Source organism: Alligator sinensis, unplaced genomic scaffold (genome assembly GCF_000455745.1).
Source record: "Alligator sinensis unplaced genomic scaffold, ASM45574v1 scaffold442_1, whole genome shotgun sequence".
NCBI lineage: Eukaryota > Metazoa > Chordata > Crocodylia > Alligatoridae > Alligator > Alligator sinensis.
Window position 1 is genome coordinate 3,263,977 of NW_005841829.1, and position 16,705 is coordinate 3,280,681.

Genomic DNA, 16,705 nt, shown 5'->3' on the forward strand with positions numbered 1-16,705 from the left:
GATGTCATCTTAAATTGGTAACAGCTCCAGCCCGAGGCCAACCTAAACTCTGCCCCTTGCTGGGCCTCTAGCATTCTACTCTCGTACTCTGCCCTCTCAGAGCACCTCATTCATACTGCCCCAACCTGCCACAGATCCATGCAGCCCCTTCAGGTCTCCCTTGGGCCTTCCTCTACATGGTCCTTCTGGCTTTCCTACTAACACTGTGGCGTGTCCACACCCAGCCCCTCAGACCCTGTGGACACTGGCCTTATGCCTCACACTGGGCTGAACTCAGCCACTAGCCCCTCTCTGAGCAACTTGCTCATGTTGTCACTCTTATGATGGTTGGCCCATGTGTAGCCCTTCAGGTTACCTGAGCAACCCTACTCTACATGCCCCCTGGTGCAGCCCTTCAGGCCTGCATGGCAGACCCTACTCTATGCCCCCCACACAGCCCTTCAGTTACCACCATGCACCCTACTTTGTGTGGGCCTCCACACATACTTCCACCCCCCTCACCAGGACCCCTTTCTGCCCCCTCATTGGAGCATTACTTCAGTCAAGGTACTACCCCCACCAAAAAAGTGTTTTTTCCCTGCCACTAGGAAAACTGCCTCCATGGTCATGGTATTTCCCCTGCCAGGTAAGTATGCCACATGAGTAGATTAGTATAACCCATCTGAATAAAATATATCATGGTGCCCATTGCACTCAGTCCCTATCAGCACTGATTTTTTTTCAAGTCATGGTGAGCCACTATATTAGAGGCTCATTGTGAGGCATAAGGCCGGTAGCCACATGGTCTGTTGGACTGCATGTGGACCAGCCAGAGTGAGAGTTGGAAAGCTGGAAGGGCCATGTAGTAATTCTATACTAATTGCTGAGGGAGACAAGAGGGGACAAAATATACAGACACACACATGCACGTAATTAAAATTCTTTGTCTATTAGATGTATTAAATAATATTAAATGCCTAATTTCTATTTTTTGTAGCTTTGAAAAGTTGGTTCTTGTAAACCATGTATTCAACCAATATATTTGTTTAGTAGAAGAAACTGAATTATGCCATTTGTCTATACAAATAGCACAATACAATTACATATGCCATGACCTTGTCCTACCCTGACAACAAGCTTCCAGTTCAAGAAAGGAAAAGATTTTATCTGACAACTCCTTGCAACTTCCTATCTTTATATTTTAGTGATGACTATTACTATGGACCCACATTTCTCTCTATCCACATTCTCATGAACTTATAGGAAAAAAATCCATAATTTGCTTTGCAAGATGAGATACTAAAATGCTGAAGCATTTACCATATTTACTTGAATATAAGATGACCCTGATTATAAGAAACGCCCCAATAATTAGATTCTATATATGAAAAATTATAAACGTGTTATAATTTTCAGGTATAGGATCTAATTATTGGAGGTTTACCTTGAATTTGTCCTACTACTACTACTACAGCAGGGAAAATAAATCTGGGAGGTCAGGTAGCCCCCTTGCCCTCTGCCCCACTCCACGTTCTTTCCTCTGCAGCTTTTTTCTCACTATCAGACCCTGTGTTCTCTGAGCACATGAAAGTGAGGGGAAAATTTGAAAACACTGACCTAGAAATAAACATGCCTGTCATAACTTTTATATAGAGAAATACAACAGGCACCCATAGGTTTAGATCGCTCAGAATTGATGTGCTTTTTCTCTTGAAACTGCTGCAAGTTTTAGCACAGGTACTCCATAAACACACTTTTAAGCAGCACTTCTGTACCTACTTGAATAGTATAAACTTGTTTTTTTAAATGTATGTATATGCATGTATGTATATGTATGTATGTATATACATATACACACACATACATTTATATATTAGGGCTGTGCGAAACAGCACCGTTTAATTTCGACTTCCGTTTTGCTGTTTTGAAGGGACAATGTTTTGTTTTGTTGTTTTGTTTCATTTTGTTGTTTTGATTCATTTCAAAGCACTGTTCCATTTTGTTTTGTTGAAACTGTTTTGCTGTTTCAACATGTTTCGATGTTTCGCCCATAGGCTACAATGGGGAATCATGAAAATGCCTATAACTTTGTCATTTCTTGCCTGGTTAGAATGAAAACATCAAGGAAGGTAGCCCCTGATAAGGCCACAAAGCCTGTCAAGTTTCAAGGAGATATGTGCAGGGGTTTCAAGGAAACTGCACCTCAAGCAGCTGACAAAAAAAACTTGTGATATGTGTGACTTTGTGTTGTGTTAAGGCGCACCCTCACTGGCACTGGGGTCTCATGGTAGTGTGCCCCAATGATGTCTCCTCCTCCCCTACAGCTTCATCCCAGTCCATCACTTTAAATAACAACAGGTAAGTAAGCAGCACAGTAGTACCAGCAGCATCTCAGGCAGCCAAACTGTCACAGAGCCTTTCTTTCCATTCCTGCAGGAGGTTCTTCTCCAGCACCTGGCAGGGAACTCTCCCTGCCAGCCCCAGCCCTGGGTCTTAGATGTTCCCAGGGCCCTGTGTCCTTCCAGTTAGCTGGTTGGGGACAGGTGCTAGGGGTGTAGGTTGTAGCCACGTTGGACATGGAACTGGCAGACAAGGTTTTTTGGGTCAATCTGATATCTTTTAGTAGACCAACTGAATAGTTGGAGAAATATATCTTAGCAAGCTTTCAGGTTGAAAAACCCTTCATCAGGCTGAGGAAGCACCTTCAGTTGTTGTGTGTGCTCTTCCTGGATCAACAGAATAGTAAAGAAGCCAGATGCTGGCATCAAATGCAGGCAAGAAAATCTGTCAGTAAAAATGGAAATGGAGGTGTCAGGGGGTGAGGAACAGGCTGGGGTGGTGGGGGAAAGGGGGATGTAGCAGTGCAGGTAAAAATGGAGAGGTAGCTGGGGAGTAAGATGTCTGGCAGATTGTAGTGTGTCAGAATTCCAGTGTCTATACTGAGTCCATGAGTTTCTGTACCTAGGAGGTTGATGAAGTGCAGTTCATAGGATAGTCTGTGAAAAGACAACAGCATTTCAAGCCATAGTGATCCCACAGCTCAGTATTGCTCAGTATGCATGTGTACTGCCCCCACAAAGGATCCAGGTGCTAATTAGCCCCCACTCATGATTGAAACTTGGTTTTCTTATAATGAGTCCTGGGATCCTCCAAAAATGTATATGAAAATTTGGTGCAGGACAACATGGTCTGGCTCCATCTTACTGAGGGCAGGGCCACACTACTCACATGTGACAGGCTGAGAGAGGGGGTGACAAGGATTCTGGATAAGCTGTTTGGGTTCCTTTTTGGTGATGTTTAGCAGATATTTAATGCTGGTTAAAAACAGAAATCATTGGAAATGGGAAAGAAAGATACAGCTTAGCTGTGAGAATGAAAAGGAAATTGAAATGTAGTCAGTGTAGTGGCTCACCATGACTTGAAAAAGTCAGTGCTGATAGGAACTGAGTTCAATGGGCACCATCATATATATTATTCAGATGGGTTATACTAACTTATCCATGCAGCATACTTATCTGGCAAGGAAAATACCATGACCACTAAGGCAGTTTTCCTAGTTGCAGGGGAAAACCACTTTTTTGCTGGGGGTAGTACCATGACCAAGGTAACGTGTAGTTAGCCTCCCACTTTCACTTCCAGTGGGAAGATCTTGGCTGTACGCTGACTTTATGGAAATGGGAGACTCCTTCCAAGCTTGCTCCTGTGACCATACGGCTGACAGCAAGCGAAACCCAGGGGCATCTGAACCCCAAATCTTCGGGGTTGGGCCTGCATATAAGATGCCTGCCAAATGATTTGGAAGCATCTGAAGCCCCAGGCTGGGGTGGAGGATGCTTGCTGATAGTAAGGCCACATATGGTTCTTGAATGACTCATGGATTTGGAATTGATTTGGCCAAGTTGGCTTAGAACACGAAAAATTTTACTTAAAAAAAAAATGTGGCATACTTACTTAGCACTGGCAGGGGAAATACCCAGAATGCAGTAATGCAATTAAATGGCACTGTGTAGTGAAGGGTTGCACAGTTGTCTGCTTGCAGACAGGACTCCCAACGAGAGCCTCATATTAGCTTCCCACTGGCCAGCTTCCAGTGGGAGGATCTGGGCTACACACTGACTTTATAGAAATGGGAGACTCCTCCCTAGCTTGCTTCTGAGGCCATACAGCTGAAGGCAAGCTAAATGCAGGGGCATCTGAACCACAAGTCTCCAAGCTTGAGCTTATATGTAGGATGCCTGCAAAAGGATTTGGAAGTACCTGAAGCCCTGGAGGATGCTTGCCAATAGGAGAGCCACATATGGTTCCTGAATGATTTGAACAAATTTGGACCTGATTTGGCTAATTTGAACTGGGACATGAAAAATTGTCCTTAAAAATAAAAAATGTGGTATGTTTGCTCCATATGGGCCATGTGTTTTATAGTCATGCTCAGTGTTGGCTGCATTTAGTCAATTTTATAGTTGGCTTCCATTACTGAGCACATGCTGCTTTTGACAGCAGTTTAATGATAGAAAATTTATTTTGGTTCTGGGTATGACTGTAAGCTGCATCTGACTGGAGGGCCTGGTGACAATGTAGTGAGGCTACTTATGATGGGGTAGTTCCTATAAAATATCACAATATTGCTATCTCCAGAGTAAGGTGAGTATAGGACACCTCAAAACCCTACCTCCCACTGCATTATAAGTACTCCTTGCTCAGAGAAAAGCTAAGGCAAATCACCCTGACAGAAACACACACTTGCTGAGGTTTTAGGCAGTCAGCAGCACTTCTTATCTGTTGCTCTCTGGCAGAAGTTACAACCATCAAGGCGCTAAATGTCTGGCCTTGGTCTGGCCTTTGGATTCTGTCTCAGTGGCCTAAAGTGGGGATGGTATGTCTTGGGCCAACTCCATTCCTCCATTACTCTTGCCTAGGTGTCTATATCAAAGGTCTTGGTGTGATGGTCTCAGGACACTGTACAAGCAGATTCATCAGGCATGCCTTACACATACACCATGATCCAGAGGATCAGTGGCTGAGGTTTCCTTGTATGCAAGTGTAAGATGAGGGGGGTTTCTCTCACATTGACTGGGGAAAAAAACTCATCTTATATTCAAGTAAGTAGGGTATATCCATCGCTACACAACTCTGCTGAAATGAAATAGAATTGGTAAAATCTGTAAAAAAACCTATCAACAGTAAAAAATAGAACATCTCAAAATTAAAAGGAAAAGGTTTTCCTCAGCATACACAACTTTTTGAATAATTTTACTTTAATCATTTTTGCAGGGCGCGCATATAGTCACAAGATTTCCATCCATTGACTATTCAGGACACCAAAGAACATTGTGTTTGTTTTCTTGTTCTCTTTTTATTTGCAGTTATAAAGGTTAATTGTGCTGGATCATACAATCAAATAGCAATGGGAAGATTATAAATAGCATTGTTTGTGTGTGTCTAACTTTATTGCAAATATCATCACTAGATTTCAACATAGCTCTGTTCAATGAGCTGTGATTTGATTAATTGTTCAATCTCCTCCAGTACTTTGCTGTCTGGTTAACATATATTGGAACCCGGGTAGTTGACTATAAGAAAGTAAATATTGAGGAAGAGATAGCAAGAGCTATTGTGAAGATTATAAGATTAAACAGTAGCTGATGTAAAACAGCACCCCCTCCATTAAAGTTCTTCTGCTTCACATAAATTCAGGATTTTGCATCATCCTTTTTAACAATGTACAAACCTCGATTTAAAATAATAATAAAAAGATGAATATTATGACTAAACTCTCCACAATAAAAATTTCTTATTAACATGCTGATGTAGACATTATTCTGACCATCAGTTTGAAGAATTTTTGTAAGAACATTACAAGATTCCAGAGGCTGAGCTTGCTGACTACTGCTCTAGGATTTCATAGATTTCATAGACATTAGGGTTGGAAGGGACCTTGCGAGATCATCGGGTCCAGCTCCCTGCCCAAAGGGCAGGAAGTCAGCTGGGTTCAAATGACACCAGCAAAAATAATCATCCAAATGCTTCTTGAACATGTCCAGATTAGGTGCTTGTACCACTTCTGGGGGGAGTCTATTCCACTCTGGAAACTCAGACAGTAAGGAAGTTTTTCCTTATGTAGTCTAAAATGCTCTCCCACCAGTTTGTGACCATTAGACCTTGTCTTTCTTTGGGGTGCCCTGGTGGGCAGACATTCTCCCAGATCCTGATGCACACCCCTGATATACTTATAGGCTGCCACTAAGTCCCCCCTGAGCCTACGCTTCTCCAAGCTGAAGAGTCCCATGCCCCTCAGCCTCTCCTCATAAGGCCTGCTCTCTTGCCCTCTGATCATGCACGTAGCTCTCGTCTGGACTCTCTCAAGCTTCTCCACATCCTTTTTAAAGTGTGGAGCCCAGAACTGGATGCAGTACCCCAGCTGTGGCCTCACCAAGGCCGAATAAAGCAGGAGGATGACATCTTGGATCTTGCTTGAGATGCATCGGTAGATACAAGCCAGGGTTTTATTTGCTTTGCCGGTTGCAGCATCACATTGGTGGCTCACGTTCATCTTGTGGTCAATCATGACCCCCAAGTCTCTTTCAGTCATGGTGCTAGTAAGCATAGCACTGCTGAGCCTATAGAACCCACATCATACCTTTCTCCCGAGGTGGAGCACCTTGCATTTCTCTATGTTGAAAGTCATCAGGATGTGATCTGCCCACCTTGCAGACCTGTCTAGGTCAGCCTGAATCCACAGCCTATCCTCTAGCGTGACTGTGCTTCCCCACAATTTAGTGTCACCTGCAAACTTAGTCAGTCTGCTTCTGACACCTGAATCCAGATCTTTTATGAATATATTAAAGAGTATTTGTCCGAGTACTGAACCCGGGGGGACGCCACTTGTCACCAGGCACCGTGTTGACTTGGTTCCATTGACTATCACTCTCTGGGTCCAACCATGGAGCCAGTTCCCCAGCCATCGAACCGTAAGGTTGTCAAGGCCACAGCTCCCCAATTTTGCCATGAGGACATCATGGGAGACCAAGTCAAAGGCTTTTTTGAAATCCAAGTAAATGACATCAACCTCTCCTCCCCTATCCAGGTGATGCATCACACCTGGTCATAGAAGGAGAAGAGGTTGGTCAGGCATGACCTACCCATAATGAAGCCATGTTGGCTGTCTCTCAGAATGATGCCTTCTGTTAGTCTGTTGTTGATGGATTGTTTAATAATTTTTTTCCAAGATCTTTCCAGGGATTGAGGTCAAACTTATTGGCCTTTAGTTCCCTGGATCTTCCTTCCTTCCTTTCTTGAAGATAGGCACCACATTGGCCCTCTTCCAATCTTCAGGAACCTCTCCCAAGCACCACAAGTTCTCACATATCCTCACCATTGGCCATGCTACAATGTCAGCCAACTCTTTTAGCACTGTTGGGTGCATTCCATCTGGGCCCGCTGCCTTATGGCCCAGCCTCTCAAGGTCTTCCCTCACAAGGCCATCACCAAATGTAAGTGTATGGTTACCCGTACCCTTGTAATCCTGTGTCCTGTTAGGCAGGGTGATCCCTTTGGGCTGGTGAAAAAACAATGCAAAGTAATGATTGAGGAGATAAGCTTTTTCCTGGGTGTTGGTTGTCAGCTGCCCCATTTGGTTCAGCAAGGGTCTATGTTGAGATTATTTTTCTTTCAACTTTCCACGTATCTGAAGAAGGACTTTTTATTGTCCTTGATAAGAATCAAGTAATAAGCAAGAATCAAGGACAATAAAAATATTATACTATATTTGATTCCTGTAGCCAATTTGAGCTCAGTTTCAGCCTTGGCTTTTCTGTTCTGCTCCCTACAGGTTCGGGCCAGTGATGCATAATCCTCCTTAGTGGTGTTTCCTGTCTTCCAACCCTTATAGGCTTATCTTTTAAGATTAAGTAGGTCCATGAGTTCCCTATTGAGCCAAGAGGGTCTCCCAGGCCTTTTACTACCTTTCCTACAGGCCAGAATGGACTTCTATTATGCTTTTAGGATCGCGTCCTTAAGGAGCAACCACTCATCTTGGACTCTCTTCCCTGTCATATCATGACGTTTCAGGGCCTCGACAACCAACCTCCTTAGCTTGTGAAAGTCAGCTTTCCTACAGTTGAGGATTTCTGCATTGCTGACTGATTTTCCAGCTTTGTGATGGATAGAGAAAGTGATCAACTTGTGATTGCTGTCATCAAGCTTCCGTTCAACCCTCAGGTCACTCACTAGATAGTCCCCTTTGGCCAGAACCAGATCCAGCAGTGCCTCACCTCTTGTCATCCTGTGGACTTCTTGAGCCAGATAGAGCTCCTCAATGCAGGCAAGGAAGCTGCGTGACTGATCAGATTTGACTGAATGCTTTTCACATGAGATGTCAGGGTGGTTGAAATCACCCACGACAAACATGCACTGACAGTGCGCAGCCTCTGTTAGTTCCCTAGAGAATTCATGGTTCAGTTCTTTCTAGTAGTTAGGAGGTCTGTAATAGACTCCTACAGTAATATCCCCTTCACCACATTTTCCCTGTATTCTAACCCAGAGGGTTTTGAGCCGCCCTCCTTGGGTGCCAATGTCTGCTAGTAGGGAAGCATACTGCTCCTTGACATAGAGAGCTACACCCCTGCTCTTCCTCCCAACACGATCCCTCCTGTCCAGGTACAGCCATCTACACCTATGGTCCCACCAGGTAGAGTCCCACTAGGTCTCCATTATCCCTATGAGATCATATTTGTTATTGCTTAGCAGGAGGGCCAGTTCCTCCTGTTTGTTCCCCATGCTCCTGGCATTTGTGAACAGGCAGCTAAGCCTGCTATCAGAAGCCCTAGGCTTCTTTATGCACTTAAAAGAGTTCTATCCTTGGGCTCAGATCAGAATAAGTTTGATTGTATTTCCTGACCTGCTGATTATGTGCTTGTCACTTCCTGGGCTTGCCCCGATTATTGTCCACCTGTCCTCCAGCAATCTTAGTTTAAAGCTCTATCAAGCAGGTCAGCCAATCTGGCCGAGAAAAACTTCTAACAATACTACCTCTAATACAGGTGGGAGTACACATGGAGCAAACACACATGTTCCAATATAGCCCTTCCTGGCACTATAATTGAGCAAGCTAGAAACACTTCTACATTCATGCTTACTTTTGGTTTCACTGGGAGTGTCTACATGTGCCATTAGCGGGTAGCAGTAAACTGTGGAGCTTAACGTCCCACGGTTTATTTTGCTGCCAGGAAGCTCCCAGGCATGCATCTGCATGTATGCCTAGACGGCAGACCATTGAGCTGGGTCGCAGCAGGCCCAGCCAGAAGGTGGCCAGCCCAGGCTGCTCCAACTGGGCTCAATGTGCTGGAAGGGCTGGCTGGGACATGAGGATGCGTCAGTGTGGGGTAGCTGGCAGGCAGCCCTGGCACTGAACCATCTTCATGTCGCAGCCAGCGGTCAGCATCTATACGTACACTGCTGCGCATGAAAAAGCTCTGGAGCAGGCTAGTACTTGTATTTACAAGTACTACCCTGCTGCAGATTTTATTCATTTCATGCACCCTAATAGGGGCACATGTTTAGATGCTGAGACATCTACTGCACAGTTAATTAGTCAACTCCGCAGTAAATGTCTAGCCTCAACACTCCCATTGAGAATTACTCACTTGCTTAAAGTTGAGAACATGGTTACATGATCAGGGCCTCTGTGCTGTAGGATAAGGATCTGGCCCACTTTGACTATATTCAACACCCATAGTGTAGGCCACAGAGAGAAAGATTATTTTGTAAACTACCTCTCCTTTTCTTTACATTCTCTCAGTTGAGGCCCTCTCCTATTCAGGCACATATGGCACTCCTGCAGCAACTTCAGCAGTTAATAGAAAAAATCATAGGAAAGTATTTAATATATTCTTGACTCGCTGAATCACATTCTCAGAATTAAGCACATATTTTTGAGTAATCTCATTTTTAGTACTTAACCACATGCTAAAATGCCCTAGATTTAAACACATCACTTATGCTTAAATGGTTGTAAACATGGTTGAACTGGGGCCTCAGTAATATTCAGCTGTTAGACTTGAGGCAAGGCAATCCAATATTACCAAGTGACTTTTTTCAGAAGAGCAGCAAATGCTCCCACAATCCTTTCCCTATGAAATAAAAGCCACAATTTGAGAAGCCTATGATTTAATAATCAGTTGTAAATGGGGAACCATCTTTCTACATTTCACTTCCTAGATTTTGTGGTGATTATATAATTTTCTCACTGCTACTGGAACTTTTTAAATTACTTTTAAACCTTTGTTGTCAAGGTATAAAAATGTAGAAGTACATCGATACGCCAACTCATCTCAGGATCTTGTATTTGAATTTATACAATATAAGTAAAAATAAAAACCATTTAAAACTACCTTTGTGTTCCATATGTTTTTTATTCTGAGATTAGTAATACAAACACCAAAATACCTGAACACATACTGTGTTTTTCCACATTTTGTACAATGAGGTGGGATAAAAGGGAAGCTGGTATTAAGCAAGTTGCTGAAAAGAGAAAGATGAAAATGTAGCTAAATGCTGTAATGTATTTCCAATTTACTAACATATGTACAGTTTTCAGGATGTTTCTTTAAGCAACTTGCTCTAATAACATACACAAAATATAGCTTTATGCTTACAACACCTTTGACATTTGATTTGCAGGCAGCTATACAAATATAGTATAATATTTTTCCTATCAAGACTTTGTATATATGAAAAATTATGGTACAATACAAATATATACATAGGGTGTTAGCAGTTCAGCAGCTGCTAACCTAAAATATACATCTAAAATGTGACTGCTCAGACTTTGAAATACAAAATACAAGAGCAATCAGAAATGCTTTTCATTTAAATAGCAATTTACATAAACATTAATATCTTCATTATCTCCCTTTGGTTAGAACTGGAAAAAAGGTTCACCTTTGCCTGGCTGCATTTGTACTTGGCAAGAATTACAATTTTAGATAATCCACTTTATCTGTTTTAGGCAAAAGATAACATATTTGTAAGGCAAAGTAAATGCCAGCTGGTTCCCATTCAAGCTATAAAGAAAAATGATAAATTCCCACTCTGAAAAGCTTAAAAATAATGGACAATATTTGCTTTCCTGATCCTCACCTATTGATAAATATGCCCGCGAAGGAACTGTAAGATAAATCATTCTCTCAAATACAGTTCTTTACTATACAAGTCTTTGCCAAGTGAAGTTCAACTTTATAAAATATACTCATTTACAATAATAATTCACATGCTTTGTGGTAAAGAATCCCAAAGAATTTCCAAATAGGTCTAGCTGCTGAAAATAATGAAGGGGTAACAAAAGTATATTACAAGTTCGTTTTTATATCCCATGAAGTTTGTTGAGAAGAAACATAACTCGAAAACATTATTACAATCAGCTGCTGTGAGATGTGTTTTAACCTGAGACAGAGTACAATAGCAGTATTGCTACCAAGCACCTACTGCCTCCCAAGAATGAGCAAAAGTGAAATCTGAGCCCTCTATAAGTCCATAGTAATTTTCTCATTTACTTTAATAGGATGAAGCTGTCTCCTAAGTATGCTTTATCTAAAGAAATTGCCAGAAGGCAAACAGCATGAAGTGGAGGGCTTCGTGTGATGCTGAGGGTTTCTGGAACCAACTAAAAGGTACCAGGGTAGTAGTAGCCCTGCGGTAGTAGCCCTGTGGTTATTAGTTATAGGGACTACACGTCAGGAGAAAAAGGATGGAATACTACTTATCAAACTTAAAAACAGAAGACATGAATGAACTGAGCAAAACCAAACACTCAGTGCTAGAAAAAACATTCAGTCTGAAAATGAAAGGTATGTCCTAAGAAAAAGGTTGCTTTGAATTCTGAAGTCTCATGACTCAATTTGTAAATAAAGCAAACATCTCCCAAACCAGCTTATGAAAAAGCAAAAATTGTCACGTATGGATAAATCATGGTGACAGCCCTGGCACATGTTGTGTAGTAGGTGGTGTTTTTTGACATGTGTTACGTGCATAGGTAACAAACTGGGAGCTTGTTTTTGTCTGCAAAGTGTTGCCAAGCACATTTGATGGCTTTTATACTGAGTCTTCCTTATCTCTTGGTTTCATCTCTATACTCTTTTACAACATTCTTCCTTTCAAAGCAGAAATTGGTTGCACTCATACCTCTTTGTGAACTCTAACTTGATTTCAAGCCAGATTGGATTCAAATACAGTGGATTCCTGTGGAGGAAGATATTGGCTGGACACATTTAACCATTTAATATTTTCCTGCTCTTGTTCCAAAAGTTCTTGCATCTATATGGCCATTGCTGTTCGAGTGTGACCATTTTGGCATGCTCTCATCACTGATAAGATTTTATAAACTCCCCATCTCTAAACTATGTTGATTGGAATTGATCTCTTTTTCACTTCCCTCATCATCTTGAATTGGCCCCTAGACTCACACTCCCCAACCATCAAAATGACCTACTGTGCCACTGCCTTCCTTTCCTTTAGTCCCCCACATTCTGAATGTTTTGATTCATTGCAGAGAAATTTTGATTAACAGTGTCTATACCACTTCTGCAGCTATCCCAAGACTACTGCCAAGAAATAAGCTTGGCCCACTCATTCAGTCCGGCTCACATGCTACATGCCAAAAAAAAAGTTGTGTGGTGGCTATTAGAACCATGTCAGGCATGCCCAGGGATACTCATGGGAGCATAGCAAAGACTGAAATCCTGACAGTGTCCCTGGACATGTGCAAAAAAATGACTACCTGACAATTTTTGGCACAAGATGTATTCAGAGCAGTAGAGAGAGTCAGTGGAGCTTGTTTTCTGAATGTGGCCTCAGAATCACCACAGATATACCTTGAGAAATAATGGATCACATTCACTCTCTGCATGATATGTTTACTACCGAGGAGAACAAGGAGAACTCACAATGTAAATGCAAAGGGGCTTTGTATTTCTCTGTGGATTTCTTAAAGCACTTTTTCATGGGAGCCTTGGCCTACCAGCTGGAGCCCAAAGGAATTGGAGCACAGGGCATTTGACTCGGGGAATTTGGGATGCTCTCCTCTCATTTATCCCACACCAAATGATCTTGTCTGCATTCTTTCTAACAGCGCACTTCAAGTGCTTGTTTAGCTCATCACCTGCTTCTTTTATCTCGAATGTTTTAAAATGTTATTGGAAAACACACCTTCTCCATTTCTACTTGGATCTTGTTACCTTTGATGTATCTGATCCTAGATAAAAAACTGAACACTTGGCCCTCTTAAATAAGTTTGGGAGTTAGAACAGAATCTCTTTCTTATGGCCTTTATTCAATATGACATATTCCCTCTTTCAGTCACCCAAAAGTAGTTAAAAATCTAGTGTCATTATCCTTGGATATGGTGAGTGCCCAGTGGAGTTAACAGGGGGCACTTGGCAGCAGGGAACAGACACTTTGGCATCCTGCAGGATAATGTCTTAAATTTGTACTGATAAAGAAAGGTATGAATCTGGGATTTGCATGGGTTCTCCAAAGAAACACTCATAAACACCTAATAGTGTCTCTGCACCCAGCTTCAGTTACTGCCAGGTAAAGCCAAGGATAAGGCCATCACACAAATTAACTGAAGCAACTGGAAGCTCGCAGTATTGCAACTAAGAAAATCATAGGAGTGATGGAATAAATGTTATTGGCCAACAGAAATTAAAACTCAGTTAATTACAGAACAAAATCACATGGCTCAGAGAGGCCTACTATTTTATCTATGCACAGTTCATATCTTAAGTGCAAAATTCACACCAGAGTGTACAACTGTTGTGAGATAACTGTATGAGGCAGGTATCTTCCAGGTACATGCACGCATGCATCTGTATCATACCCCATACACCACAGACATGCCACACTTGAGAGACACGATCCAAATCACATATAAGTTTTTACAGAGAGCTAAATAACATTGGGAATTATTTTTCTCATGTGCAGAAATCAGGCGGCCTTCTTCTAAATTCCTTTGCTCATAAAAAGTGTATAATGCCCTGTGATTTTCCCCTCCCTTTAACGTGCATGGCTCACAGCGTTGTCATAAATCACATTACTCCTGCATTTTAAAAAAACTTTGCAAGAAGGGAAAAGTAATCACAATCCTATAATGTTATTATAATTCACAGAAAACTGTGTACTTTTTTTCCCCATACAGGACATACTTCAAATAATTTTAACATGAATAATGATAATGTTCCTTCTTTCCATTAAAAGTAGAATTTCCCCCATTTTGGTATATAAATAAAACAAAACAGTCTTTGAAATATTTACGTCCAGAAGTTTTAACTGTTGTATTAGTTGATATCTTTAATTTTCATTTTCTCTCCAGCCACGGGCATTCTTTCCAAATTTATATACTAATCTTCGGCCATCCACACGCTCCAAGATTTCTCTTTTATAGTAGTATCTATTAAAAGGAAAAAAAGAATGGAAGTAAATTTGATGCCATACCTTAGTGCTCTGGATAGTTTTAAAGGGGCACTGTCAATTATGGGCCAGATTCTATTTCACCTATTGGCTAGGGGCAGAAATTACACATAAACTGGTATAATGGATCAGAAAGTGGTTCAAATCTGTAACACACCAAAAGGTCAATGCACATAAACTACTTTCCAAATGACCAAAGTGGTTCAAAATAAACCTGGATGGATGTTGTATCAAACTTAACTGATTTAGGTTAAATTGGTTTACTGAACTTCTGTCCCAGTTTCCCTCCAGATTCAAGTTAACTCACAGTCCCCCAGCATCCCAGGATGCTTTGCACCTCTCTTCACAGGGTTGGGAGGGCTAGTCTTGGCCCAAGCTGTCTATTCCAGCAGAGAAGGGAGGTGTGCACTAGCACCCCCTGGCTTCTGACCTGGGCCACTGCAGGCATGTGGCTGGATTTCTGGAATCAAAAGTGAATGTGTGTTCACTTGCTTATTGGTTCAAGCTATGCGGCTTAGACTAATCTGTGAAGATTGAATCAATTCAACCTCAGGTTTTTCGACTGTCTGTACTTAGGCATTATGTTCATAAATCACCTCAGGGCAGGTCTACACATGCATTAAGGTGCTTTTTCTAATGCACATTAAATTTAGTACCTCCAGTGTGAGGTACTAAAGAAATGCTCATTAGACTGCCTTAATGCTCAGTAACAAATGTGCATGGTTTTTAAGTGATGCTTACTGCATAGTAGCCTATTTTGCTTCACATTAGCATAATCACATGGATTTTTACATGACACTTTAATGTGAAGTAAAATAGGCTACTGTGTATTAAAGCACACGTATAGATGTGCCCACAGTGAACCAGAAGCACTGTATGTACTTAGAGCACTTGTAGTGCTCTGGGCAGGATAATTTTTTCCTCCTTTCACTGAATTAATTAGCCTAGACACTTAAAGTTCAGGAGATACAGTGCATGGAGCAATGTGGCATGCTTCAGCATGCCTTTGCCTGGCACAGCAAGAGAGCAAGACATGTCCTAAGATATCCTACTGCTATCAACAATGTTTTCTTTACCTTTGCTAAAAGTAACACACAAGATTGTATCTGAAAGAGATTATAGAAGAAGAAAAGATCCTTTTTTCTTTTAGTTTATGTTGTTGATTTTTTGCTTTTGACAGCCCTTGGGTAAAATTAAGCATCTTTCTCCTTGTGCACTGCTGCCAACTTGTGTGATTTTATCATGGGTGTCACAGTGGTGTTTTTTCTAGAAGTGTCAGCTTTTGAAGTGCTGTTCTCAACTTAGAATCTCAGTTTTCATTAAAACTAAAAGAAATTCCCAGTCCACAAGGATATGGAAAAATTGTGATAACCAAACAGGAAATAAAAAAAACACATATATTCTTTTTTTTTTTTAAAGTCTCTCATGATTTCCCTGTAAGTTAGTTTAACAATTTTGGGTGACCCAACTCTTGGTTTTGAACATTTGAAGTAAGCAATAATATTCTTGCCCTGTTAAGGTCCAATTTAAGCTCTCCAGGTTTAGGGAGGCATATGCCTTCAGTGTCTGCACAGGGATATGCTTCATCTTTTGTGTATACTCAGCTCTGCCTACAGTCAGTCAGTCTCACTTATTGTTTGTGTAAGTCTTTCACATATCAATAAAGAAAGAAATGCAATGTAACCCTCTTGCAATGTAGCAAGCAATTACTATTTTTGGTTCATTTTTATAAATTAACAAGATCATAAATTGATTCAATGTCTCTTTAATTAATCAAAGATTGTAAATTATGTTTTCTCAGCTCATACTACCTCATAGCCCGGCTGAGTTTCTCATAAGTCATGCTGCTATTATTTTTCTTCTTTCCCCACAGCTGAGCGACGGCTTCAGATTTTAAGAACCGGAAGACACCTTCAGACCGGTCTTCCCACTTTATTAAACCTGGGTTTTTTTCAGGATTTAGAAGAATATCTCGGATAAATTCCCAAAGGTGAGTCCCTCGAGGATCTAAAACAAGATTGAGGAACAAAGAAAACAATGTCTTGGGTATTTTTGGATGGCCATGTTATTTCATTAAATAGCCATGTATTTACAAAATGTGACAGTTCTATTCATAAATGTACAACCTAACCATTCCTCATAACTGCAATATAAATTGTATATGAGACACACAGGAAAATAATCTTGACATTTCTCAGATTGAATCTATTTTTAAAATGGCTCTACAGTGATTTGAGTAACTCAAAAAAACTGCAGCAAAACA

General features: G+C 41.3%; 1 protein-coding gene across 2 annotated transcripts in view; it reads right to left on the bottom strand.

Annotated features, from left to right (window-relative positions):
- Positions 1 to 10,375: 10,375 nt before the first annotated feature.
- The window catches only part of EHF (ETS homologous factor), a 57,453-nt gene continuing 51,123 nt past the window's right edge, over positions 10,376 to 16,705 (bottom strand). For both annotated transcript variants that reach the window (XM_025216563.1, XM_006014659.3), the window contains exons 8-9: positions 16,254 to 16,449; positions 10,376 to 14,422 (exon numbers count right to left, since the gene is read on the bottom strand). In XM_025216563.1, the coding sequence (XP_025072348.1) occupies positions 14,323 to 14,422; positions 16,254 to 16,449 (296 nt within the window). In that variant the 3' untranslated portion in view covers positions 10,376 to 14,322. The remainder of the gene's footprint in view (positions 14,423 to 16,253; positions 16,450 to 16,705) is intronic.